At 40.7% G+C, this 26,904-nt stretch overlaps 2 protein-coding genes across 2 annotated transcripts in view; both read right to left on the bottom strand.

Moving 5' to 3' along the window:
* The window catches only part of GUCA1C (guanylate cyclase activator 1C), a 39,405-nt gene extending 33,962 nt beyond the window's left edge, over positions 1-5,443 (bottom strand). The window contains 2 exon segments of the mRNA XM_059686007.1: position 3,922; positions 5,240-5,443. Coding sequence (XP_059541990.1) covers position 3,922; positions 5,240-5,443 — 205 coding nt within the window.
* A 5,523-nt stretch (positions 5,444-10,966) lies between these two features.
* The window catches only part of MORC1 (MORC family CW-type zinc finger 1), a 145,704-nt gene continuing 129,766 nt past the window's right edge, over positions 10,967-26,904 (bottom strand). Inside the window, exons 28-29 of the mRNA XM_059686177.1 lie at positions 15,642-15,836; positions 10,967-11,646 (exon numbers count right to left, since the gene is read on the bottom strand). Coding sequence (XP_059542160.1) covers positions 11,494-11,646; positions 15,642-15,836 — 348 coding nt within the window. The 3' untranslated portion in view covers positions 10,967-11,493. The remainder of the gene's footprint in view (positions 11,647-15,641; positions 15,837-26,904) is intronic.

Below are 26,904 nucleotides of genomic sequence, written 5' to 3'. Positions count from 1 at the left end.
ATAAAAAAATAGAGTCTTTATTGTTATATTGAATAATGAAGTCCTTGTAGGTGAAATCATATAATGTTTGAGTGGTATTTTTATTATAAAAAATTTTCAGAAAAAAATAAGACTTCGAAGCAAAATTTTGATGTGTTGAAATGGATTATGGGTCAATGGGAGTTAATTATTCTACTTTTGTATATGTGCAAAATTTTTGTAAGAAATTTTTAAGTAGCTTCAGTTTAAATTTTGTGGGTGGGTTTTTTTGCAGTTAGTCTTGTGTTTTTTTTCCCAAATGCACTATTAAATTGGCTAAATAGCAATTAATAATATTGTCTTGAAATTCTCAAACATAGTAGATAATGCATCAATGTCATCTATTCAGGTCTTCCTCCCTGAGTCCCCTTCCTTCTTTTCCATCTGGATTAGCAGCACGTTGGGCTTTCTACGTAATATTTGATCTGGACTTTCCTTCTCCATGATCCTGGATGGAACATTTATTTTCCTATGTTGGATTCACTCTCTCTGTCTTTGTCAATAGATGCCTTCATTTTACTGAAGCATGTGCTCCAGTAGCTTCCTAAGGGGCGGGGGGGGGGGGGCGTGGGGGGAAATAAGTGTGAAGTAAAATTTTCAGTCATTGAATGCCTTTATTTTCTCTCACATTTGATTTGGCTTGATACTTTCCCCCTCAGAATTTTGGAAGCATTTATCCATTTACCTGTACTTCTAGACTCTTATATAGGTCTTAAGAAGCTCAAGTTTATTTTTCTTTTTTGAGAGAGAGAAGAAGAGAGATGAGAGAAAAGAGAAGAGGGAGAGAGAGAGAGAAAAACCTGCAACCTAGGTATGTGCCCTAACCAGGAATCAAACCTGCCACCTTCTGGTGTAGAAGATGACGCTGCAACCAACTGAGTCACACTGGCCAAGTAAGGCTATTTTAATTTTCATTTATTTCCCTTTTGGAAGATTTTAGGATCTTCTTTTAACCATGTTTACAAAACTTTTCAGCATATGCTGTAGGTTGATCTTTTTCTGTTTATTGTGCTGGGCCCTTGTGTCTGATAGGTTTAGGAAATTGTTCTAGTTTGTTTTGTTATAATCTTACATTTTCTCTGGGCTCTTTTTCTGTGACTCTTATTCATTGGATATTAGACCTCTTAATTCAATTTAAGACATTTACTTGGAGAAATGCTATATGGAAGGAAATAGGAAGAAAGTCAGGGAAGCTTGGGGGAGATGTCAGATCATAATGTCAACCTGACCCAGGTGAAGAGAGCGAAAAAAGTGTCCTAAATACTCCTTAAACCTATGGTTGTGGACAAAGCCTCCAGGGAATCCTTGAGTCAAAGTCAGGTGACAATGGAATCCCCTGTCTTTTAGGAATGAATAGGCCTTATTATTTCTGCTGCACTCACTCATTCACTGGTGGTTATCTAAATCCAGGCATGGACTCAACACAAATGTAGTGATGGGTCTCAAAGTGACTCACTGGGGTCAATGGTCAATTAACTAATTGCCTTTCCTTGTGGTCTGAGTTGCCAACATCAGTATGTTTTACAATCATATGACTTTGAATGCGTTTGTCTATGTCCTGTGCCTGGAACTGTGACAGGCACATTATAATAAGCACTCAGAGAGCATTAACTATTGTTACTGAGTGCCAAAGAGGAGCCTGAAAGGGTGTGGGGTTGGGCAAAAGACTTGTTATAAACTTGATACTCTAACCTTCAGACTCTATTTACTTTTACGTCATGCACTATTCAAATAAGTTTGGTTAACTTGAGTACAAGCCAAACCCAGGTTTAAAAAAGGCAGAGTAAAGCCCTAGCTGGTTTGGCTTGGTGGATAGAGAGAGCATCGGCCTGTGGACTGAAAGGTCTCAGGTTCGATTCCGGTCAAGGACACGTGCCTGGGTTTCGGGCTAGATCCCCAGTAAGGGGAGTGCAGGAGGCAGCTGAACAGTGATTCTCTCTCATCATTGATGTTTCTATCTCTCTCTCCCTTCCTCTCTGAAATCAATTTTAAAAAATGTAAAAAATGGCAGAGTAAAAAGAGATTGGAATGTTAAAGCTTTAACAAAGGCAGGTATTTTCAGGAATTTTAACATTAGGAAGCTTAGCCCCAGCAACTTCAATAGGCATGGGTGCTTCATGGTATTTTATAAATGTAACAACCAATGTTCATAATAATGAGTGCTAAGAAGAAAATGTTTTGCCAGCACTCTGAGGAGGAGGAAAGTATGAAATGCATTTTAGAATGACTTCTCCCCAGAACAGGTAAAGCAGCAGAGGAGCTCCACAGAAAGAGTAAATCCTCCAGATTATGGACAGCTGATAGTTTTATTGATCTAATTACATCCATGGCTCTTTTGTTTTCCTTTGCATAATTGCATATCATTTTTACTATCACTTGATAATGAACAATCATTAGCCTTCTCGTTTTATGACCTGATTTTATGTTGAGGTCCCCACACCTTTCATGGCATTTGTCATCACTGCCTGGTGCTCTTGCTTTCTAAGCAAACATAAAATCTCTACAATAAATTACGAATGCTAGCAGAGCTTCCAAGTCATTTACATTCCTGAGATGGGCTTGGCCACCACGTGGCTGTCACTGAGAGGATTCTCACTCCTAGGGCACATGCCCTAGGCCGTCTGTCTGGACATGGTCTGGCCCTGCTTCCCCGACAGCCGGCTTCCTTTTGTTTCTACTCAGCACTACCTGTCACGTGTTCCTGCTCGTGCCTAGGAACCACAGACATGCACAGTGCTTTCACAGTGGGCTAACAGCAGGCTCGCTCTCCTGGGATATGACATCGACATCTTTGGAGAATAACTACAGAACTTGATGGGAAATCTTCTTCTAACCTCTTAGGAGCACTGTCAGAGTTAAGAAGCTGCTGTCTAGAACAGGCTTCCACTGTGAAACCGAGAATGACAGTGTGAGAGAGCAAGCGAGCACGCCCTGAATAGAGGTAGAGACAAAGAGAAACAACACGCAACATGCACATGGTATCCTGCCTTAATCCCCCTGCTATACAAAATACCATGGACTGGGTAGTTTAAAGCAGTTCTTTAGGCTGGGAAACCCAAGATCAAGGCACAGGCAGATGCCCTGTCTAGTAAGGGCCAGCTTCCTGGTTCATGGATAACTGTCATCCCATGTGTCTTCACATGGGGGTAAGGGTGAGAAAACTCTCTGGGGGTCACTCTATAAGGGCACTAATCCCACTGAGGAAGGCTCTGCCCTCATGACCTGATCACCACCCAAAGACCCCACCTCCAAATCCATCACATTGGGGTTTAGATTTGAACATGAATTTGGGGTGGCACATTCACTCTATAGCACGTCCAGAACATATTTCAGAGTGAAAACACAGGCAGAATCTTTCTCTTTTTCCCACTGACCTGTAAACTCTGTAGGGGCTGAGCCCCATTTGCATGTAACTATGCTAAGTACAATTTATGAGGAAAACACAGTCATGCTACACAGGCGGCGCTTCATTCATATTTGATAACATTGAAGAAAAGACAACAATGTCCTCAAAGAAATTTGTTCCCGACATTACTATAAGGATTAAAATAGCCCTTAATTTCACACAGTTCTTGGTTATTTACTCCAGTTCTTTGTTATTAACTCCTTTGGTTATCTGCTTTTTGGCTTTGGAAAAGGATTGTGCTGGATTTCACACATCCTAACAGTCAGCCAATCATTTCAATTGTCGTAAATTCATCAGCCATTCTTTCTCTTCTATTGTCTTGTCCAGCCTTCCGATGTCATCTGTTTATCTATGAGTAGTATTCCCTCTTCCCTTTTATTCTAGACTAGGGGCCCGGTGCACGAAATTCGTGCACTGGGTGTGTGTGGGGGAGTGTCCCTCAGCCCAGCCTGCCCCCTCTCACATACTGGGAGCCCTCAGGCGTTGACCCCCATCACCCTCCAATCGCAGGATCGGCCCCTTGCCCAGGCCTGACGCCTCTGGCCTAGGCGTCCGGCCCGGGCAGCAGGGACCCACAGCTGCAGCGGCCCCGCGATCGTGGGCTCTGCTTTAGGCCCAGGCAAGGGGCCCCTAGCTCCTGGGACTGCCAGCTTCGACCATGCCCAGCTCCCATCGCTGGCTCCACCCCTACTTCCTGCTATCACTGGCCAGGGCGGAAAAGGCACCTGATTCTCCGATCATGGCTGGGGGGCAGGGCAAAGGCGGCCCCAGGGCCGCCTTTGCCCTGCCCCCCAGCTCTTAGCTCCCCCCTGGGTTTCCGATCACTGTCAGTGTCAGGGGGCTTCTTCCTGCTTTCCCTTTTGCCTCCCTGCATTGTGTCTACATATGCAAATTAACCGCCATCTTGTTGACAGTTAACTGCCAATCTTAGTTGGCAGTTAATTTGCATATAGCCCTGATTAGCCAATGAAAAGGGTATCGTCGTACGCCAATTACCATTTTTCTCTTTTATTAGTGTTGATGGCATCAGTACATTTTGAACTTTACTGATCTACAAGTAAAATAACTGAAAAGCACAAGGAAAAGCAGGCAGGAACATCTTTGGCCTGGTATTTCAGATTACTTTTTTGGTCTTATTTTTACTATTCCATATCTTCTTTTCTCTTCTTGATATTTTTCCAACCCATGAAATTAAATGTGCGGGGACTCCTCAGGAATGAGTAAATTTAGGACAATAGCTGAGTAACTATCTTTAGAAACTAAAATTTATCTGAATTTAAAACTATAAATAGTTTTGTTTTTACCCAAAAACTAAATTAGTCAGATACGAGGGAAAGAAAAGTATTATGAAGCGTTCCCACTTTTGATTTGGGCATGAACAACACATTGGCTAATTTGTATTGATTTTATCTGCCAATCTAGATTCAATCGCACCTTAGGAAGCAGATTTCTGTAATTTGCTTTTCTATAAAATGTCACCATTGCATTAAACACTTTGAAAATAGTCTTTGTAAATCAATCTGCACTTATTAGATTTGTTTAAACGATAGCATTAGCATTCCATGCAGAGATTTAATTTTGGTTTTAAAATAACTCCCTACATGCAGAACATTTCCAAGGGTGGAGTGGCTAGTTCCCAATTATTTTCACGCCGTCAGTGCTAAACGCATTTAATAACTCACTTACCCACAAGCTGTGGGGTCTCTGAAGACCTCCCTAATTCAGAGGGATGCACATGTTTTACCTCAGGCTACTTTATATTTTAAAAAAGGCAAAATGCAGAACCATAGCCAAATGCAAAGTATAAGTTCTTACCTTGTTCTTGTCAAAGGTATTAGAGACTTGATCAACATGTTGATTGGCCTTTTGATTCAGACCTTGCAAACCCAAGAGTGTCTTAAATTCACGCAGAGTTTGCAGGCCAGAGGGATATCCCATCATGCATTTTCTGTACCACACATAGGTCTCTTTGGCAGGAATTGCTGTCAGGCCTTCAGCTATAGATGTGCTATGTCCCATCGTGACCCAGTCTGCAGCTTTTCCTCAGGTTGTTTCCAGGTAGGATCTGTCTGTATTTAGTCCCTTACTCTTCATTAAAACTGGAGGCTAACATATGCCCTTAGAAAGCTACTCTAAACCTCTTACAGCTACAAGCTAAGTAAGACTAGAAAGCCAGTGAGATGAACTTATCTGTAGTTTTAAGGTCTTTTACCGCTGATGGGGTTGTGCTAACTTGCTGTTCAGAGATACAGCTCTCTGTGTAGGGCAGAGGCAATAAGTTAGAAAGGGTAACTCTTGCCATATTGTTAGCCATAAATTCTGCCTACATTATAGTGACACAGTAGGGCTAATGAAAGAACTGTGAGTTGCCGTCAGGAAGTCTGGGCTCGAAGCTTTGTCTGTCACTTAATAACTACATCAGAACATTACTTATGTTCTCCAGTCTCAGTTTCCCTATCTGTAAAAGAGTAACAAGACTATTTGGCTTTTCACATCTAAATTTAGATGAAAAACATTTTTTAAAACCATGAGGGAAACTATATATTATGAGTATTGCTAAATTAAAAGGATGTCTATGTATAGGAGAGGGAAATGGGTAAGAGGTAACGATATTAGTAGTAAAAATAAAGTTGTAGATGTAGTAGGCAGAAAAGTGTGGTTTGCAGACAAAGGAACATATTGGATCTCCTGACATTGTTTTTGTCTTTTTCTTTCTTAGCTGTTCTGTCTTTCTGTCTCTCCAGTCTGCATCCACCCGTGCTCTCTGCCTGCTAGTTTTATCCCACTCTGGTTCCCAAGCTGAGTGAATTGGCCTATGAACTGCATCTATGCTCCAGTAATAGAAATTAATTGCCATGTGGTCCTCAAGTCATCTAGCGCCAGCCATAATAAGGAGTAAGAGAATCACCTTATTTCCACGTAGGGGGTCCTCTGGTCCCAAGCATGCTTCTCCTCTCCTAACCTTACTCCATTCCCCTCACCCCCAATTCCTATTATTGACTCAGTTCATAAGTCTGGTCTCTACCTTAGTCCCTACTCCTTCATCCTGATTACCTGTTTTACACCCCAGATTCCTCAAGAACTGGAGCCATTGGGGCCTTAAATGAACTGTCTTCATAGGAAGTGGTAATGGTTAAGGTGAACATCATGATTTTGTTTCAAAATATCATTATAGATTTTCATTAGAAAATTTTATGTAACAAGTGCTCAATAAGATCATAGAAATTTGAAACTCATTCATTTTGTAGTATTATTTAGAACTATTAGAGCTGATGAGATAATAAGGACTCAGCCCTGGGGATTATTCATTTATGAAACATGAAGAATATCCTGTTAGAATCTTCAAAATCTATTCTCTGGAAAGTCCCTCTTCAGACTCTTTCTAAATGTCTGCCAGGAGGATGTTCAGAGGCACTGACTTCTTATCACCATTAGCATTTATTAATCACCAATTTTTAAATTAAAGGAATAATGGATACTGATGATGGCAGAGAAAGGCAATGAGAGTTTTCAAGGGACCAAGAAAATCCCTCAAGGAAGAAAAAGTCTGGGTAGGTCAAGAATACAAGGACATGAGATCCAGAAATCATACTTTAAAATTTACATAATTATTACTTGTTGATAAAGGAAAAAAAACTATTACAAGTTATATGAGAATTCTTATATTGGATGCAATACTGATATCTAAGTAAACACCAGGAGTCTTGCTATATACAACATTAATCAGTTAAAATGAGGGAGAAAAATAATGGGAAAAGGCTTCATTTATAATAAGTCAAAGCATAAATCTAATTAATTACAATGAATATTAACTAGAATGTTCTAAATTTATTTGAAGAAATATTTTAAATGCTAATACACGACACCAATGAAGACTTGAACATATAGAAAGACATATTTTGTTTGGTCTTGGGTAGAAAGATGTGATATTTAAAAAAGGCAATTCTCTCTATCTTAATCCATAATATCACCACAAACCCAACAAAATACAGAAAATTTGAGGGTTGGTGGTGACTAAAAAGCTAAATCTAAGTTTAATGAGAAACATGCAATGACACACAGAAAAATCCTGAAATATAAAGTTACTGCCTAATCCTACCCAAACAGCATGGGCCTGACATAAGAAAAGAGGAGACAATCAATGAAAAATGATAGAAATTGTTTTTTAGAACTTTGCCCAAATAGAATTTAACATGCAATAAAAGTGGTTTGCAATCAGTGGGGAAGAAGATTGATTATTTAATTAATAATTCTGGACAATACTGTGACTATCTAGAAACACACACAAAATTGGATTTTTAACTTGCTCCTTACACCAAAATAAATTCTAGATTAATCAAAGATTTAACAATATAATTATTTAAATCAAAAGAAAACAAAGTAAATTTTCTTTATACTTTTTTCCATTGGAAAGTCCTCTCTAAATATGGCTGCAAACTCCAGAAGCCATAAACGAAAAAAAAATTAAAAACATTTAAAAATCCTATATAGCTAAAACCACTATAAAAAATTTTAAGCAAAAAATTATAAGTATTTGTAATACATATAAAAAAGATAATTTCCCTAATATGAAAATCATTCCTATAAATAAGAAAATATCACCTAATAGGAAATGAAAAAAGGCTAAATTTAAAATTCAAATGAACTTTAAACATTAAAAGATTCTCAACCTTACGCTTAAGAAATATACATTAAGGTAGAAAGATATACCATATTTTATCCACTTGATCAACAAGATTAGAAAGATTGATAATTCACTAGGTAGGTAAAGGTGTGAAGAAACAGGCATTGCCCCAGCTAGTTTGGCTCAGTGGATAGAGCGTCAGCCTTTGGACTGAAGGGTCCTGGGTTCGATTCTGGTCAAAGGTGTTACAGAAAAACCAGAGAAGAACCAAGCAACGCTTAGAGAGATGAAGTTACATTTATTACGCGCGTGCCCAGAGGAAAATGTCTCTCAAATTCTGGTGAAATCACACAGGAATTTTCCTGTATTTATACTATCTTATCCTCTTTGTCTTCCCAAAATGGGGGTTTTCTGGTTCCCTTTGCAAGTTCTTAAAGGGCCCTATGTGCTGGCACTTTGAGACGTCGACCAAAGGCTTGGCCTGATGCCAGCACTGATAACTTTGTCTAGGGAAGGTTTAATGGCCTCTCTGAAATGGGAGTAGTCTTATTTTCCTTATTTTTAAGCCAGCAAGCATTTACAGAAGCCAGAAATAGCAGGGTTAAAATTTCAAGCAGCAGTTTTTATATATATGGATGCTTCAAAGGCACATGCCCAGGTTGCAGGCTCCATCCCCAGTAGGAGGCATACAGGAGGCAGCCAATCCATGATTCTCTCTCATCATGGATGCTTCTCTTTCTCTCCCCCACTCCCTTCCCCTCTGAAATCAATAATAAAAATATATTTAAAAAAACAGGCACTCATATATTGATGTGGGAGTGCATATTAATATATTTGTATGAAGTGCTTTTAAGCAGTATCTATTAATAAGCAAATGTACATACCCTTTTACCTAGCAATTTATCTTTTAGATTTGATATAATTGCACCTATGTGAAATAAACATATTTAAAAGAATATTCAGCCCTAGCCAGTTTGGCTCAGTGGATAGAGCATCGGCCTGCAGACTGAAGGCTCCCAGGTTAAATTCCGGTCTAGGGCACATGCCCAGGTTGCGGGCTCAATCCTCAGTGTGGGGGGTGCAGGAGGCAGCTGATCCATGCATTCTCTCTCTTCATTGGTGTTTTTCTCTCTCTCTCTCTCCCTCTCCCTTCCTCTCTGAAACCAGTAAAAAAAAAAATATATATATATATATATATATATATATATATATATATATATATATATATTAAAAAGAATAATCACTGTTGTGTGCATGTAAATCCAAAATAATAGATAAAATGTAACTATCCATTGAATAAGAGAATAATTAAGTACATTTTGGTATGTCCATGAATGGAGTAACAAGGAGCAGTTAAAGATGAGAGAGCTCTACATGTATGGATCCTGATATAGAATGATCTTGAAGGTATATAAAGTAGAAAAGGATCAGCATCTTTTGGCTGCTACTCCACATTTATATCTATACTAGAGGCCCGGTGCACAAAAATTTGTGCACTCAGGGGGGAGGGGGGACCCCTCAGCCCAGCCTGTGCCCTCTCGCAGTCTGGGACCCCTCAGGGGATGACCACCTGCTGGCTTAGGCCCGCTCCCCGGGGGATTGGGCCTAAGATGGCAATCAGACATCCCTCTGGCAGCCCGGCAGCCCTTGGGGGGTGTCCACTTGCCAGCGGGGAGCAGGCTTAAACTGCAGTCGGACATCCTTAGCGCTGCTGAGGAGGCAGGAGAGGCTCCCACCACCACCGCTGTACTGGCAGTCGTCAGCCTGGCTTGTGGCTGAGCAGAGCTCCTCCCATGTGAGAGCGCCCTGACCACCAGATGGCAGCTCCTGCATTGAGTGTCTGCCCCCTGGTGGTCAGTGTGTGTCATAGTGACCAGTCATTCCCAGTCCTTCTGCTGTTAGGGTCAGTTTGCATATTACCCTTTTACTGTATAGGATAGAGGCCTGGTGCATGGGTGGGGCCGGCTGGTTTGCCCTGATGGGTGTCCCGGATCAGGGTGGGGGTCCCACTTGGGTGCCTGGCCAGCCTGGATGAAGGGATGATGGCTGTTTGCATCTGGTCGCACCCCCTTCAGGTTGGGGGTCCCCACTGGGGTGCCTGGACAGTCTGGGTGAGGGGCTGAGGGCTGTTTTCAGGCTGGTGGGTGGCTGAAGCTCCCAACCTCTCCTTTTTTTCTTTTCTTTTTTTTATTCTGGGATTTATTTACCTTCTATGGCTGTCACTGGAACTGAAAGCCGGCTTTAGCTCTGAGGCTTGGCTCCAGCTCTGAGACCTCAGCTGCTGAAAGCAGGTATCTGGGCTTTATTTAGCTTCTATAATTGAAACACTGTTGCAACTCCAGCTCTGAGGCCCGGCTGGCTGAAAGTAGGTTTCTGGGGATTGTTTAGCTTCTATAATTGCAACATAGTTGCTTAGAGTGCAGCTCAGAGGCTGGCAGCGGCAGGTGGGGAACCTTGGCTTCCTCTATCACTGGAGTAAGCAAGCTTCCTGTTCACTTCAGCTGCCTGGCTGCCGGCTGCCATCTTGGTTGGCAGTTAATTTGCATATCGCCCTGATTAGCCAATGGGAAGCGTGTTGGAGGTATGGTTAATTACCATGTTTGTGTATTATTAGATAGGATAATGATTTGTATTGTTTCATATGCACTGATTTTACTTGAATGGACTCACAATAACTGGCAAAAACATGCCTCTTGAGAAAACTATTAGACAAACAGGGGGTGAAGAATTTGCACCATATTCCTACTTCACAAGTTCTGAATTTTATGCTTTGTGCATGTACATAAAATTAAAATATACAACTCCACAAATAAATATTAAACATTTATTGTTTTTGTACAACACAACAGACATTTCTAAACAAACACATAAAAAAGTCAGTTATCAAAGAAAATGTAAAAGCACAATGTTTATATATGTTTAACGTGTGTTCAAGTTATACTTAGAAGAGTGTTTCTTTTACAATAACACTAAGAAAATTATGATCTATACTATAGCTCAAAGTTTTTTGAAGATTTGTATTTTCTACTGAGTATAGGCTGTAGTGGAGAAAGGACACAATCCCTGTCTTTTTCAACACAAGTTTCAGAAGGAGGTGATTCTGTAGTTCTGTGTATATTGATTTTGAAAACCACTGTTTTCCAGTTTTTACAGTTTTTTAAGTAAAATCAAAATTTAAGCCTAAGTGGCATTTTCATCTTTCTTAGTTGCTCACCTGGGAATTACAGAACTAGAGAAATAGTTCCTGAAAGAACAGAAAGGGTTAGGGAGTAGGATGGGGAAGTATGTAAAGTGTTAATCACCCTCCATTTCCAAAGTATAACTAGTACAATTTCTTCAGTGTCAAAAAGGACAAACTTCACAATAACAAGAGGAAATATTTTTTTGAAAATAAGTTTCCTTTTTCTTATTAGCATTTTAAAGAAAGGAATGACTTTTCTGACTTTTAGTTTTGAGAAGTACTTTCATTGTTCTCTAAAGGGAGACTATGTCCTGCATCTGTACTTCCTTTATTGAAAGCGTTCCCAAAAAGATGATCTTCTTTAAGCAAAGCTTCTAAATAACTGTCAATCTGCTCCATGTCTCCTACTGGACCTCCCTGGAAAAGAAAAACAACAGTCATAGCAGGGAAACAAGCTAGAACTATAACCTGGGTGGCCTCTGAACAGTCTTCTCTATGATTCTTCACAACCCACCTTACATCTGAAAAATGCTTTTAACCTTTCAAAATGTTTTCACATTTAACCCCATTTTATGCCTGTAAGGAGTTAGAAAGTTTGATCATTTTTTCTTCTTTATCGGAGGTTAATTTCACTGTTGTTTTTTCCTTCTATTTAATTACTTGTTTTATTCCTAAAGCCCCATTTCAACTCTCTCTATCATAGGCTTTTACCTCCCATTTTAAAAATACATGAATCTTGCCGAAACCGGTTTGGCTCAGTGGATAGAGCATCGGCCTGACGACTGAAAGGTCCTAGGTTCGATTCCGGTCAAGGGCATGTACCTGGGTTACAGGCACATCCTCAGAGATGTGCAGGAGGCAGCTGATCGATGTTTCTCTCTCATCCATGTTTCTAACTCTCTATCTCTCTCCCTTCCTCTCTGTAAAAAATCAATAAAATATATTTTAAAAATTCATGAATCTTTAGCCTTATAAGCAAAACAGATGACTAGGAAAATTTTGACTTCTCTGTTTCTCCTCTTTCCTCTGCAGCATCTTTCCCTGCAACGCTTGGCTTGCTGCCCGCATCTGCTCCCTTTTCTCTCTTTCCCCCCAGATCTCTGAGTTAATTTCATGCTCTCCTTCCCTGGGCTTCTTAATCCATGAACAGCTGAACAAATGCTCCTTCTTTACTGACCTAAATCTCACGCCCTTCAGGCCCAACCATGGCATCAACCTGCTCTCCAACTGAGCTGATGGAAAAGAGAATTTTTAGGAAGGACCTTTCAGAAACAATTCCACTTTTACTATTGTTCCCAACAAGTGTGTAACACCACCATCCTACTTTCTCCATCCCTTATCTGATTCCATGCTCTGCTCCCTCTGTCTTAGATCTGCTCAGTCCTCTAACAAGACTAAATTGTGTTAAGTCCCAGCTTTGTGACATAACCCTGTTCCTGAAGACAGGTGTCCACAATATTATCACCGACCCTGGGGAATACCCTGTGTGACCCTTTCTGACACTGACCACGCTCGGCCTAGTTGGTCTAGTCTAATCCTCTGAATACTGCTCTCTACCTGGCGGACTAGACTTTCCCATCTTCTTCATGTGCCTGCCGTGTCTGCTGGTGGGTCTACCTCACCTCGAGTCCCTGCTCTATTCCACTGCAATTGCTCTGGCAATCAGAGACAGTAAAAATGGAAACTTCAAGTGGGGGGTGAGAGTAAATATATTTGGGCAGAAAACGTTTGAGTCCCTCTCCAGTGATAGTAGATAAAGAGTTTCATACTCTGTGGGCTAAAGCATTTTGCCTCCTTATTAAACTTTGAGAAGAAAGCAAATTAAATTAGTATAATTACCCTATTTTGGGGAGAGCCCAGGGATTTGGCATAAAGAGCAAATTAGCCCAAGCCGGTTTGGCTCAGTGACTGGAGCATGGTCCTGCAGACTGAAGGGTCCTGGGCTTGATTCTGGTCAAGGGCATGTACCTGAGCTGCAGGCTAGATCCAGGCCCCATTTGGGGCACTTGCAGGAAGCAACCAATTGATGTGTCTCTCTCTTTTTTTTAAAAAAAAAATATATATATTGTATTAATTATTTTACAGAGAGGAAGGGATAGGGATAGAGAGTTAGAAACATCGATGAGAGAGAAACATCGATCAGCTGCCTCCTGCACACTCCCTACTGGGAATGTGCCCGCAACCAAGGTACATGCCCTTGGCCGGAATTGAACCCGGGACCCTTCAGTCCGCAGGCCGACGCTCCATTCACTGAGCCAAACCGGTCAGGGCTCGATGTGTCTCTTTACTATCAATGTTTCTCTCTCTGTTTCTCCCTTTCCCTTCCATTCTCTCTAAAAATCAATGGAGAAAATATCCTTGGATGAGGAATAACCAAAGAGAGAGAGAGAGAGAGAGAGAGAGAGAGAGAGAGAGAAATTATTCTTTTTTTTTTCTTAGCCAAATACATATTTGCTATTCTGAGAAGCAACAATTTTTATGAACTTTTCTGATAAAGAGACCATTCTAAACTTTTGAACAATAATAGATACAGAGGCAGAGCTGCCTCAAACAGATTGTCAAACTGCAGCGGGAAGGCCGGGGAGGGTTGGGGGGCAGGAGGTAGGGGGGTAAGAGATCAACTAAAGGACTTGTATGCATGCATATAAGCATAACCAATGGACATAAGACACTGGGTGATAGGGGAGGCTAGGGGACTGTCTAGGGCGGGGGGATAAAATGGATACATATGTAATACCCTTTGTAATACTTTAAGCAATAAAAAAAAAAAAAAGAATGATATTCAGTTTCTACGATATAGAATTTCTTTGGTCTCTCGTTTTCCTTCTTAGTTAAACAATTATTATGACTGAAACTTTACCACATGCCAGGCTTTGTATAAACATATTTCCCACCCTTTACAGCCACAAGAACCAGAAGGAGCTCCACTCACATCCCACTCTTACAGAAACAAACTGACTTCAGTAATAGGCGCATTTAGCACAAATGTAATTACCATTATGTGAAAACAGTTAGCATTAATTGGCCTTTATATTTTAATAATGAAACATTTTAACTGTTGCCTAGACCACACAAGGGGGGGAGGAGTCTTCTCTTTTGGCTCTATACTTCAGTTAAGCAAAAATATTTTCTGCATTTTATTTTGCATTCAATAAAAGACAAAAATCCCAGAGAAAACAAAATCTGTTGGTTTGTTTTTAAGAAGAAATGGACTATTCGCTTGAAATGTTCACAGCCAGGACTGAAACCCAGGCAGTCTGCCTTCAAAGTCCATGTCCCTTCCCAAACCTCTTCCTGGCAAGACAAGCCTCAGGCCTCCCTGTCAGGGCTCGCTGGGGAGACTCAGCCCCTGCCCTTGTACCCTGCACAGCCCAGGAAGGCCCTGTCTCTGTCCCAGGTTAGGGATCTCTCTGAGGAAAATGCCATGTGCTCACTGTTGATTTCTCAGTTCATTTCTAGCATTTATAGAAAGACTTTTCAACCTTGGCTATATATATTTTCATTTTTGATATGTTTTACCTAACATTTCTGTGTAATAGAGAAGGTAAAACTTTTAATGTTACCTAACATTTAAAATATTCTAATATGTACTTTCAATCTCATAGGAGCCCAATTCTTTTTTAAAATGTTTTTTATAGTTTTAATATTTTTCTACAAAAATCAATGATCTTCACGTAGTTACATTTGCAACAAAGGCCCATGGTGAATTTCAGTTGTTGCCATTACCAGGAAATAAACATGAATGTAAAAATGTAGACCTTATACTCTTTTATTTACAACTTTAACAATTCACATGGAAGTCTGACAAGGTGAAATAGTTTACAGAACACTTTATGTATGTAACAAAATAAGCATTTAAGTCTGGTGGGTCCTAAGCTGTAGCCTTTCTAGTAACTGAAAGAGTTTTTCCTGTGCGGATGCTAATCATTTGTCTAGCTTCCAGCTGCTTCACTGAGCACCTTTCTTTATGCATTGAAATATACACACAAACAAGATAGACAATAGTCCATATATACATGGTGTTTCCTGACCTCTCCAATCTATCCTCTAAGATTAGAAGAATCTACTTTTATTTATGAATCAGGATAAAAATAAATGAACACAGTTTGCTTTCTGAAAAAATTTCCTACTAGAAACATACTATTGAGGAGACCTGAGGGCAATCAAACTGTACCAACAGCACAAGCAAGATTCTGATTTTGTTGAGAGAGAGATAATAGACCTTCAAAAATGCTCTAGTATGTACTTTCAAAGTTCACTTATCTGTTGTTTCACTATCCTTATAGGTAGAGTAAGGGTGAGGTTAGTGAGTTGTCCAAGGTCAATAAATAGAAGACGCTGTTAGGAGAGGAATCTAGCTGAGTGCTCTTTCCACAAAGGATATTCCCACTATTCAAAGTCCCATCACTCACCAGCTGAAGTTTCTGCAGCAATGCTGCCAGTTTTACACGAAGATTGTTCAGTCTATCTTCAGTAACTTTTCTTTTTTGTTCACATTGCACCAGAGATATTTCATTCATCACTCCTCTTCTGTTAGCATCATAGATAATAGACTGCGTTGTTCTCTTCAGTTTTTTTGCATATTGGGCCATGTACACATCCTGGATCTGGGAATGTTTGTTTTTAAGTTTTAGTATATTTTTAAATTTTACTTTCCCCCCTAATATCAGAAAACAATTTTCTGTTTAATTACATGCATATATACTATTTCAATTAAAACTCCGTAGATACTAAATGTCAACTCCATAAACTTAAGGAATGTACAATCTGATAAAAAAAATAAATAAAAAAGGAAGGAAGATATATAATAGTCCAGTAACTATAATATAGCCCAGGAACTATAATGCTTTGTAATGAAGAAGGAACCCAGTACTGGTTGAATTTGTTCAAGGTACCAAGGGGGACAGGTCCCTGTAACTCTCTCCACTGATCCAATATCTCATAGACAGTGACAGAAGGGCCCGACACTCAGGGCTTTCATGGCAGATAATGTGTTATTTATAACTCAAGTCTGTAGCATCTAAAAAGCACAGCAGCTACAGTAAGAGAATTCCTGTTCTGTCCCTTTCTCTGGGTCCCTTTCCCTGATGTAAAGAGTACATACACTAACATATACGATCCTTGCTCATTCAAGTGTCTTGGTTGTTTTCTAAGAGCTTGAGGCACTCAGAGTAGAGATAGGTAATGCAGAGTCCAAATGCTTCCCATTTCAAAATGACATTAATTTCTGTGTCAACATTTCGAGAGGGCCAGGGGATATTCTGAGAAAAGAGAGCATCACAAGGCAAATCCTGTTTTGATCATCATTTGAAAGTTTTTCTAATGAGATTTCTGTGCGCTAACATGACTGGGTTGCCGCAAGGTAGCTTTATCTGTCTTCTGGGTCTCCCCTTTCCCTTTCACCCCTTCTCCACTACACTCAGTAATATGTGCAGACCCTTCCCAAACATTGTCCACATGGTCTCCTTTGCACTCATTGACCTCATCATGAATTTCTTCTCTTTCTAAAAAATCCTTTAAACAAGCAAACAAAAACTCCTAAGTGTATTAAGTTCCGTTAAATAGACACTCACCAACCAGTTCCTAAATTTGAGGCATAGAATTTAATTATAGGTAACACAAAGACACATAAGGTTCAGTCTTTGCCCTCAAGCAGCTTCTAGTCCACAGGGTGAGTAATGCAAATATTAAATCTTATGGGAGAAAGTGCAATTGTGCCCCCACGTAAGGCACAGATATTAGAGATGAGAAAAGGGTGTAGATTCTCCAATAAAATCCTTACTTAAAATACTTGCCTTAAATTTATGTTGGTAACTAATCCCCCCAATTATTTGTGCTATTAACTGAGAAGAGTATTTGGGAGCAAGACCCCAAATACCACTCCATAGTGGCAAACATTGGCCCTATACACACACACACACACACACACACACACACGCATGCACACGCACACGCACAGTAGGTGTTGAAGTGAGACTTGCTTGTGAGGTTTGTAGATTGGCATACTAATAAATTCTAGATTTTTAGTCTGAAACTTCCTGGAAACCTGTGTGAGGCACCAGGAATTAGACTCTGAAAGCCTTGACCTAATTCTGCCTATTTTTAACTTATTTCCTGAGTCCTAGGCATTGTTCCAGGAATACACCAAGATCATTCTTGCCTCAGACCCTTCACCTCTGCTATTTTTCCCTGTTTGAAAGTTTGACCCCAGATTTAGACAAGGCTGCCTCTTTGCCTTGGGTCTGTATTGAAACGCGGCTCAGGTATTCTGTGCTCACTGGGAACAACTTCCCTTTCCCAACACACACCATCACTGTCTATCCCAGGCCCTGCACAGTTATTTTATGGCATACCCATTATATGTTTATTTATTTATGTGTTTAGTATTTATCATTATGTGACCCTGCACTATGTTTTATTTATGTGTTTATCCCATTCTCTAGAATGTTACCTCAATGTAAAAAAAAAAAAAAAAAGGGTTTTGTTCATCTCTGCATTTCCAATGCCTGCCACTCAGTGAGGCCTAAATACTGGGGCGTAAGGAGAGCAGATATGTAGTCTTCACAATAAGGGGATTTCAGACACGTGAGCCAATCTTCCTTTGGAATCCAGGCCACATTCTGAGATCGTGGAGGGGAATCTACTTTCGAACATCCTCAACTCAACCTACACGAAGTTGATGACTTACAACTAAGGCAACAACACCTCCTCCCGAAGTTTCACAGATGCTTCCTACGGAGGCTTCAGTCAAACCAGGGAGTGACATTCCCAGGGTTTGAAGGTGCAGTAAGGTAAATAATTCAATTCAGCTGGAATAGGGACAAGGTCTGATAGGTCAGATGTCACCAGCCATTTATGCTTCTTAGTTTTCAGAACTCCTGAATCTTACAACTTGTGCCAGGCTGAACAATAGCCACAAAACACTCTTTTATATAAGCAATAACAACAAAACAAATTAAAACAAATAAAATTGAAAAAAATAGATAAAATATTCAAAACAATATTATTTAGAAAAACAGCAGCAACAAAAAGGAACACACTATTGATACACTTAAATGGACCTAAAGGGCATTATGCTGAGTGATTAAAGCCAATCATAATGTAACATATACTGTATGATTCTATTTCTATAAAATGCATGGTAAATCCTGTTTTGGAGATGGAGAACAGATTGGTGGTTGCCAGGAGTTAGGCATATTTGTGCATGGGAGGCAGGATTATAAAGGAGATCTTTGTGGCAATGGGAGTTCTGTATACTGGTTTTAGTGGTTACACAAATCTGCATATATGATAAAATGAGACACATATTTTACCAATTTCATTGTCCTGGTTTTGACATTGTAATATAATTATATATTTATGTAGGAGGACGTAAGCACTGGGTGAAGGGTACATGGGACCTCTACTATTTTGTAAATTTCTGTGTATCTGTAATTACTTAAATAAAAAGTTCAAAAGACAACATTGTTAATATGGTATGACATTAAGAATGTTTACATTCAAAGTCATATGTAATCTCTCAAAGTCCACTGTCTTATAACCAGCAAACTATGTCTCCTTCAAATACCACCAGCCTGTTGTTTCCTGATTAATTCTCCTGCCTTTCTTAGGCTAACATTTCCAGGAAGTTTCCATAAAAGGTAGCAATTTTGACAACTTTTATAGTTTCACATAACAGGAATTCCAGTTGTATTAATATTTTAAGGCGAGTAGAGAATTGTAACAAGATGAGAGGCTTAGTTCTGCTGGATGAACTTCCTCTTGCAGAGGAACTGTGGCAGATCAAAACTGGAATGCTTCCCAAACTACATTAATTCAGAACAGAATTAGGATTTGAAAGAAAGGATATTTAACTGAGATTTTAATTTTCTGACTCAAATTTAAAAAGTCAGAGCTCTGAAGTTCTAGAAACCTAATGCGTTTGCATAAAGTAAGACAGGCCTATAAGATCTATAGATTTTGTACCTTACAGGGATATGCATGTGAGTGTTTATGTAGGCAGGCTCTATAGTAGAAGCAATAAACTTAGATTCAATGCACAAATAGTAAGACCCAGATGCATTCAAAGTTACTGATTGAATGCCATCAGTAGACAGGATTTGGTGAGAGAGGATTGCTAATTTTAAATATTCTATAATCTAGTTCGTGAAAAAAATAAAATGCCAGAAACTACTACAATATAAGGCAGAAAATTTAATGCTGAAATCTAAGTTTAAGGCTCCCTCTCAGAGCACAGAAAGTCAAGATTAATTTCCCTTGGAGAGACTGAGCAAGGCTTAATGTAGAAGGCAACACTGACCAGGTCCTACATGGGGTGGGCAGGATTTCAAGAGGCTAACTGTGGACTGGCAGAGTACTTAAGAGTATTCTGGGGTACCGCATAGGGAGAGGCTCAGAGGCAGCCTACTCTAGTAGGTTGGAGCAATTTCAATCTGGATGGACCAGATGGCTTGTGAGAGGAAAAAATAAAGGATGGTGGCTCTGTTACAGGGCAGTGAGAAGCTAGGAAAATTTCAGGGCTCGAGGAATAGGGAAACTGAGATGAAGTTAAAACAAGACCAAGTAGTGTGGCAATTTGCAGCCAGCTTGTAAATAACAGGCCCGTATCTTCCCAGAGCCAAGGAGGCTTCAGAGCAAATGCTTATATGATCACCTAACTAAAGAATGAAGAAAAGCGGAGAGAAGGGAGGAATCATTCTCAACCACCAAACAAAGAAGTCAGCCCTTTGGAGGAAGGGGAAAGGAAAGAAAGGACAGTTTTCGTTTTTGTTTTGATTTTTAACTCCCCAAGTAGAGGAGCCAGCAGTCTCAAGGCTTGGCAAGATATAACTGCCAAGTGCTTCTCATGAATTCTGAGAAGGCCACAGCAAAATAAAGAGGGACCTTGAAAATGAACCTGTAACAAGATATTCAACAGAGGAAGTTTGAAACCTATAGACAGGAGGTTATTTAATGCCTCAAACCCCCACCCAACTGGCTCCTCAGATTAGCTGAGTGATGCCCATCCATGATCTGAGCCAGATGAAGGAGACTTGCTTGCCTTTGCTTCTTTAATGACTTTGCTTGCTTTAATAAATTGGCTTTATCACAATGCAATCAGGGTCACTCATTCTTTCGAAACTGACAAGAATCCAAGGTGGGGACAGCCCCTCCCTCCGACTCAGGAGGCTGTCCGATAACATCATTTTGGGATCCCTGGGCTCTCTGTGACAGTTCAGCTCAGGCTGGGGAGGACCGCCAATGCTGTCATGGCTCACTGACTGCTCCCACAGTAGTTATGAAGACCACTGATGTCAGGGCGAGGCGACCAAAGAAGTCTGTGAGTGACCAAGGGTCCTCCTGGGGTTGGATGTGGCTCTCTTCATTAAAAGTACACACCTTAAGGCAACTTGGATTTGTCTTCTACATGGACTTCAAGAAATAAATGCAGCAGATTTTTATAACTACCACCTAAAGCTAACAATCAGTAACAAAGTCCTTAGGACCAAGCAGTCACATTGGGGAAATCGGGATTCTAACTGTTCTCTGTTTTGCTTGAAACATCTCCGTTTCAACGGGAACGCATGGTCTCCTGACTACTTATTTTGCTTTGGGTGTTCGAATTCCACCTGCCCTGAACCTTAAGGGGATTCTATTCATCACCTCTGCTAGTACAGTTCACCTTGAATAACCACTTCTCTTACTCAGTCTGATCTCCAAGATCCAACCACTTGGATCCATTACTAAAAATTTATTTAAAAATAGACATGAATGCCATATATAAGCTTGGATAACCTGAGATGTATGACAATCTAATTCTTAGCAAATTTCTAAATTTTACAGTGTAACTATTTAAATAAGAGTTTCCTAACCAGCAGATGAAGATCTGTGGGAAGATCCAGGAGACTTACTGGGCTTTCTTCAAGTGGCTGCCACAGACTTTCATTGGGACATTTCTTGATGGAACACTAAATCTGCCTACACATGCACATACACTCCGCCTCCAACACTTCACTGTCATCTCCCCCGTATACATCTCATCATGTGATGTCAAGGAGTCTAGTAAGTAAACGTGTTTTTTTTTTATATACCAGCAGGCTGAGAAGATGTAGTATGTCTATTGTTAGTAATACTGCAAACTCTATCACAAGGCTGAAGTACTACCATCTGGATAAGAATGAGATGGGAGAAAGCATTATAGTAAAGAGAGGTTTGAAGTGGGGCAAATGTGGGTTCCAGCCCTAAATCTGCTACTTGCATTGTGACATTGGAATTTTATCTTTCTGACTCTCCACTTAACATGGAGATAGTGGCACCCACCTCCCAAAGTTGTTGTGAGAGTTAGATGAAGTAATAATGTATGTACTAGTAAAAGGCTAGGTTCAGTATCTGGCTCTAGTAGCTCTTGATCAATCACAGTTTTATATTCACTAATGATAATAATATAGTGTTAACACAGGGTAAAATATATTAAAAGAAAACAATCTTTTACCCTATTCTAGTTTGGAAATGTTGATAATTAAGTCTTCAAGCAGAAAATGTTCAATTACTGCTTTTTCAACAAGACATTACTTAGAAAATAAACTAATTTTCAGTTGACCGATGATGAGAAACTAAGACCTACAACACACCTTCATTTGCGCCTATCACAGTCCAGTAGACACTCAATCAGAAACATCAAAGGCAAATATATCAACCAGGATGTGAAATTTAGGCACACCCTAAAATTCAAATACAGCCTTTCTAAAAAGAAATCTGGTTTAGGTTCTAATTTTCATTTCAAGGTTGCCTAGTTATATGTCTTTGGGAACTTACTTCACAATTCCATTTCTTGTATAAAACCAGATTATTCAAATGTACTCTATTTCTTACTAAAGGGATGAGGCAATGCCTTTGCTTATAGTTGTGCTTTGCATAACTTCAGGGAATACCATTCACCTCCTAGTCTTGATAGATTTGCATGTTGTTATGATAGTTTCTCAGAAGATGGCTGTAAGCATTGTTAAAAAAACAAAACAAAACAAAATTTGAGAACCAAGATGGCGGCATAGGTTAATGCCGGAGTTTGCTGCTTTGAACAACTACTTCAAAAGTGAAACCAAAAAACGGAAGGGACATCACCCAGAACCACAGGAACGCTGGCTGAGTGGAAGTCCTACAACTAGGAGGAAAGAGAAACGCATACGGACACTCAGAGGAGGCGCAGTGCTGAAGTCAAATTCTGAGGTTTGGAGTGCGCGGAGCAGGCGGTGCGGTTGGAGTTTTCAATTGGGAGGGAGTTGCAGACTCTGACCTCCAGATACGGGCGAGTCTTTAGGGACCCAGACTCAAACAGGAGAAGCGGGACTGTCTGGCTTCGGTCAGAGCGAGTGCAGCTTTCTCTCCAAGCTTTGCAGCGGGTGCTGGGACTCAGAGAGGCAGAGCCCCTGAGGACAGGACTGAGAGCCGCCATAACTGCTCTCTCCGGCCCACCCTGTTGATCCTGTGCGACCCGCCCCGCCCAAGCCCTGCACAGAGGCATTTGCCGGATAGCCTCAGGCAAAGGCTAGATTAGCACCTCCCTAGAGGACAGAAGTTCTCTCACTGCTGACACAGCTGATTCTCATAGCCACTTGGCCTGGAGGTCAAACCCTCCCTGGAATTAGCTACAACAATCAAGATTTAACTATAAGACTGCGAACAAAGACCACTAGGGGGTGCACCAAGGAAGCATAACAAAATGCGGAGACAAAGAAACAGGACAAAATTGTCAATGGAAGATATAGAGTTCAGAACCACACTTTTAAGGTCTCTCAAGAACTGTTTAGAAGCTGCCGATAAACTTAATGAGATCTACACGAAAACTAATAAGACCCTCGATCTTATATTGGGGAACCAACTAGAAATTAAGCACACACGGACTGAAATAACGAATATTATACAGACGCCCGACAGCAGACCAGAGGAGCGCAAGAATCAAGTCAATGATTTGAAATGCGAGGAAGCGAGGAGAACCAAGATGGCGGCGATATAGGCAGACGTGTCCCAGGTCATGTCCCGGAGCAAATGGAAGCTGAAGCTAGTAACACTCACACCGAATTGGCGAAATTGCTCAGCTGGTGAGAGGGTTTGCAGCCCGGAAGAGCAGAACTCCCCTGGAAAGGTAAAAAAAAACCAGGGATTTGGGCAGGAAAGTTTGCCTGAACTCTGAGCCCAGAGAGTCGGAGGGAGACCGCGTGGCAGACAGCCGCGTCCCTTGGGACAGGCACAGCCCCTGACGGGGGAAAGGAGAACCGCGGGATTCCTGGCGCCGCCAGGGAAATTGAGAGCTGGGTTCTGTGATCACGGAGGACTGAGCCTAAAGGGGGCAGCCTGAAGAGCTGACCTGACCATGCAGTCCCGGTAAGAGAAGAAGCTTACAGAAACCAAGCCTTCCCCGTTTCCGCGGCCGGCATTTGTTTGTTTGTTTTCACTGAATCCTGTTCATGGGACATTTCGGATACAGACACTCACCTGTGCTGAAGAGAGGGAGAGTGTGCTGAGGAGTGGAATCTGGGGAGAGACTGGGGAAAGAGGGGGAGCCGGGAGAGGTGGTAGTGAATTGAGTGCTGAGACACCCCTGAGGCCAGGACTGGGGCAGCCACCCGCTCCTGAGAGTGAGTCTCCTCCCCCCAGCCCCCAGGCAAGGAGCACAGCCACACCCAGATTCCACCCTGAACGAGATCAAGGATTAAGATAACCTGATCAGTCCCTGGGAGTTAACAGGGTCTGGCCTATAGGGGGATTTTCAATCCCAGCAACAACATAGCGCTGGTAACTAACTATTACACAGTCAGCTCTGGGCAGTGAACTTCCACTGGAAAGAGAGGCCCTATAGCCTCAGAGGCCAACCCCAGAACACTGCCACCCAGAGGCTGACCCACAAACTGACTCTTTGCTAAACACAAAATAAGGCAGTCTGGGAAATAAATGCGGCATGCTTTAAAATAAGGACTGTGGTTTACAACACAGAGGAACAGTATATCGCAGGGAATCTCAACACTCTCCTGAATACCTAGAAGGTCTAAGGCGAGCCACACTGAAGAATAGAAGAAACGAAGGACATTCACTACTGCAATTTTTTTTTTCTTTTTTCACTTTTTAACTAAGAAACCAATTTTTAAATTTTTTTTTTCTGTTCTTTTTTTTTTTCTTCTTTTCCCATCACCTGATTTTACCCTTTTAATTACTACCTTCTTATTTTTAACCAGTATTATTACTGCTACCATTTTACCATTTTTTAAAGTGCCATTTTATTTTTTCTTTATTTTATTTTGGGATTAGTGTTCACCATTCTATTTTCATCGTTATATTATTGGTTGTTTCTAGTTTGCATTCATATCCAGGGAGCTGTTGCTGGAATTTGTTGGGATTAATGGCTGTACTATAGGAGTATTCTCCTCAAATAAAAAGTCTCTTCCCCTCTTCCACTTCATTCTCTCTTTTCGCTCTTTTTTTTTTTTCTTTTCTTTTCTCGCTTTTATTTTCCCCCTTCCTTTTTCCCAATTTCATTTTTGCACTCCCTTTTTTTGGTCCCTACTTTTCTTTTCCTTTCTCTCTTTTATCTTTTTCTCTTCCTTCTTCCTTATCCCCTAATTCTCTTAATTCAGGTGGTCACCTTTAATTGGGGTTATTAATATCGTGAATATATTTGTGTATAGTGCCTGGTACGTGGTGCCTTGTTGTGTTGTATTTTGTGCCTTTAAATCAACGCAGCAGATCCAAGCAACAGCAACCTCCTGAGCACCACATCCTCTGCTGAGGAACAGCAGCTGTACGTGAAACCTCGCCCCACCAGCCAGAAGAGCCACCACAGCTGTGAACAGCACCCACCAGAGGAGCTGCTGACAACTGAAGAGCAGCTGCTACCGCAACCGCCCGAAGAGCAACCACAGACCAAGGAGTCACTGCCACCAAGGGAGCAACCACTGAACAACTCAACGTCTAGATATGTCAGTGAGATCAAACATGGGTAGACAAAGAAACCCCCAAAGGAAAGAGAAGGAGGACTCTCCAGAAAAGCAGCTAAGTAATACAGAGGCATGCAACATGACAGATAAAGAATTCAGAATAAGGATCCTAGAGTGCATAAACCGGATGGAGGAAAAAATCGACAACCTCTTCAAGAAGCAGGAAGAAACAGATGAAAAAATCGATAACATATGGAAGAAGCTAGAAGAAACAGATGAAAAAATCGATAACATATGGAAGAAGCTAGAAGAAACAGATGAAAAAATCAACAACCTAAGTAAGACCCAAGAGGAAATGAAGAGTGATATAGCTGCAATGAAAAACTCCATTGAAAGTATCAACAGTAGACTAGGAGAAGCGGAGGACCGAATAAGTGAATTAGAAGACAAGGAAGCAAAACACACCCAAAATGTACTGCAATTGGAGAAAAAAATTAAAAGACAGGAGGAGAGCCTAAGGGAGCTTTGGGACAACATGAAACGAAACAACATACGAATAATAGGAGTACCAGAACAACAGAAGGATGAACAAGGATTAGAAAACCTACTCGAAGAAATAATATCAGAAAACTTTCCTGAGGTGGGGAAGAAAAAAGTCACACAAGCCCAGAGAGTCCCAAACAAGGTGAACCCGAAAAGACCCACACGAAGACACATCATAATCACCATGGCAAATGTTCAGGACAAAGAGAGAATCTTACAGGCTGCAAGAGAGAGACGGAAAGTTACATACAAGGGATCTCCCATTAGATTGTCAAATGACTTCTCAACAGAAACACATCAGGCAAGAAAAGAATGGACTGAAATTTACAAAGTGATGCAAAGCAAAGGACTGAATCCAAGAATACTCTATCCAGCAAGGCTATCATTCAAACTTGAAGGGGAAATAAGAAGCTTCACAGACAAAAAAAGGCTAAGGGAGTTTGTCACCACCAAGCCAGCATTGCAAGGAATGCTAAAGGGACTGATATAAAAATAAGAAATAAAAAGCTCAGAAAGAAAACAGCCACACAAAAAAAGAAATGGCTACAAACAAGTACCTTTCAATAATAACTTTAAACGTAAACGGACTAAATGCTCCAACCAAAAGACATCGAGTGGCTGAATGGATAAAAAAACATGACCCATACATCTGCTGTCTACAAGAAACCCACCTCATTAGAAGGGACTCACACAGACTGAAAGTGAAAGGATGGAAAAATATCTTTCAGGCAAATGGAAAGGAAAAGAAAGCTGGGGTAGCAATACTTATATCGGACAAAATAGACCTCAAAGTGAAGGCCTTAACAAGAGATAAGGAAGGCCACTTCATAATACTAAAGGGATCAATACAAGAAGAAGATATAACCCTGGTAAACATATATGCACCCAATGTAGGAGCACCCAAATTCATAAAAAAACTCCTGGAAAATATCAAAGGAGAGATCGACAACAATACAATCATAGTAGGGGACTTTAATACACCATTGACAGCACTGGATAAGTCCTATAGACAAACAACCAGCAAAGATATAGCAATCCTAAATGACTCACTAGATCAGATGGACTTAATAGACATCTTCAGAACACTTCACCCCAAAGCCAGAGAATATACGTTCTTCTCAGGTGCTCATGGGACATATTCAAAAATAGACCACATACTGGGTCACAAGCAAAGTATCCCCAAATTCAAGAAGATTGAAATCATAAAAAGCGTCTTCGCAGACCA

The sequence above is a fragment of the Myotis daubentonii genome, chromosome 3 (assembly GCF_963259705.1).
Source record: "Myotis daubentonii chromosome 3, mMyoDau2.1, whole genome shotgun sequence".
Lineage (NCBI taxonomy): Eukaryota > Metazoa > Chordata > Mammalia > Chiroptera > Vespertilionidae > Myotis > Myotis daubentonii.
Note: the sequence above shows the minus strand (reverse complement) of the source record. Positions and strands in the feature narration are given on the sequence as shown.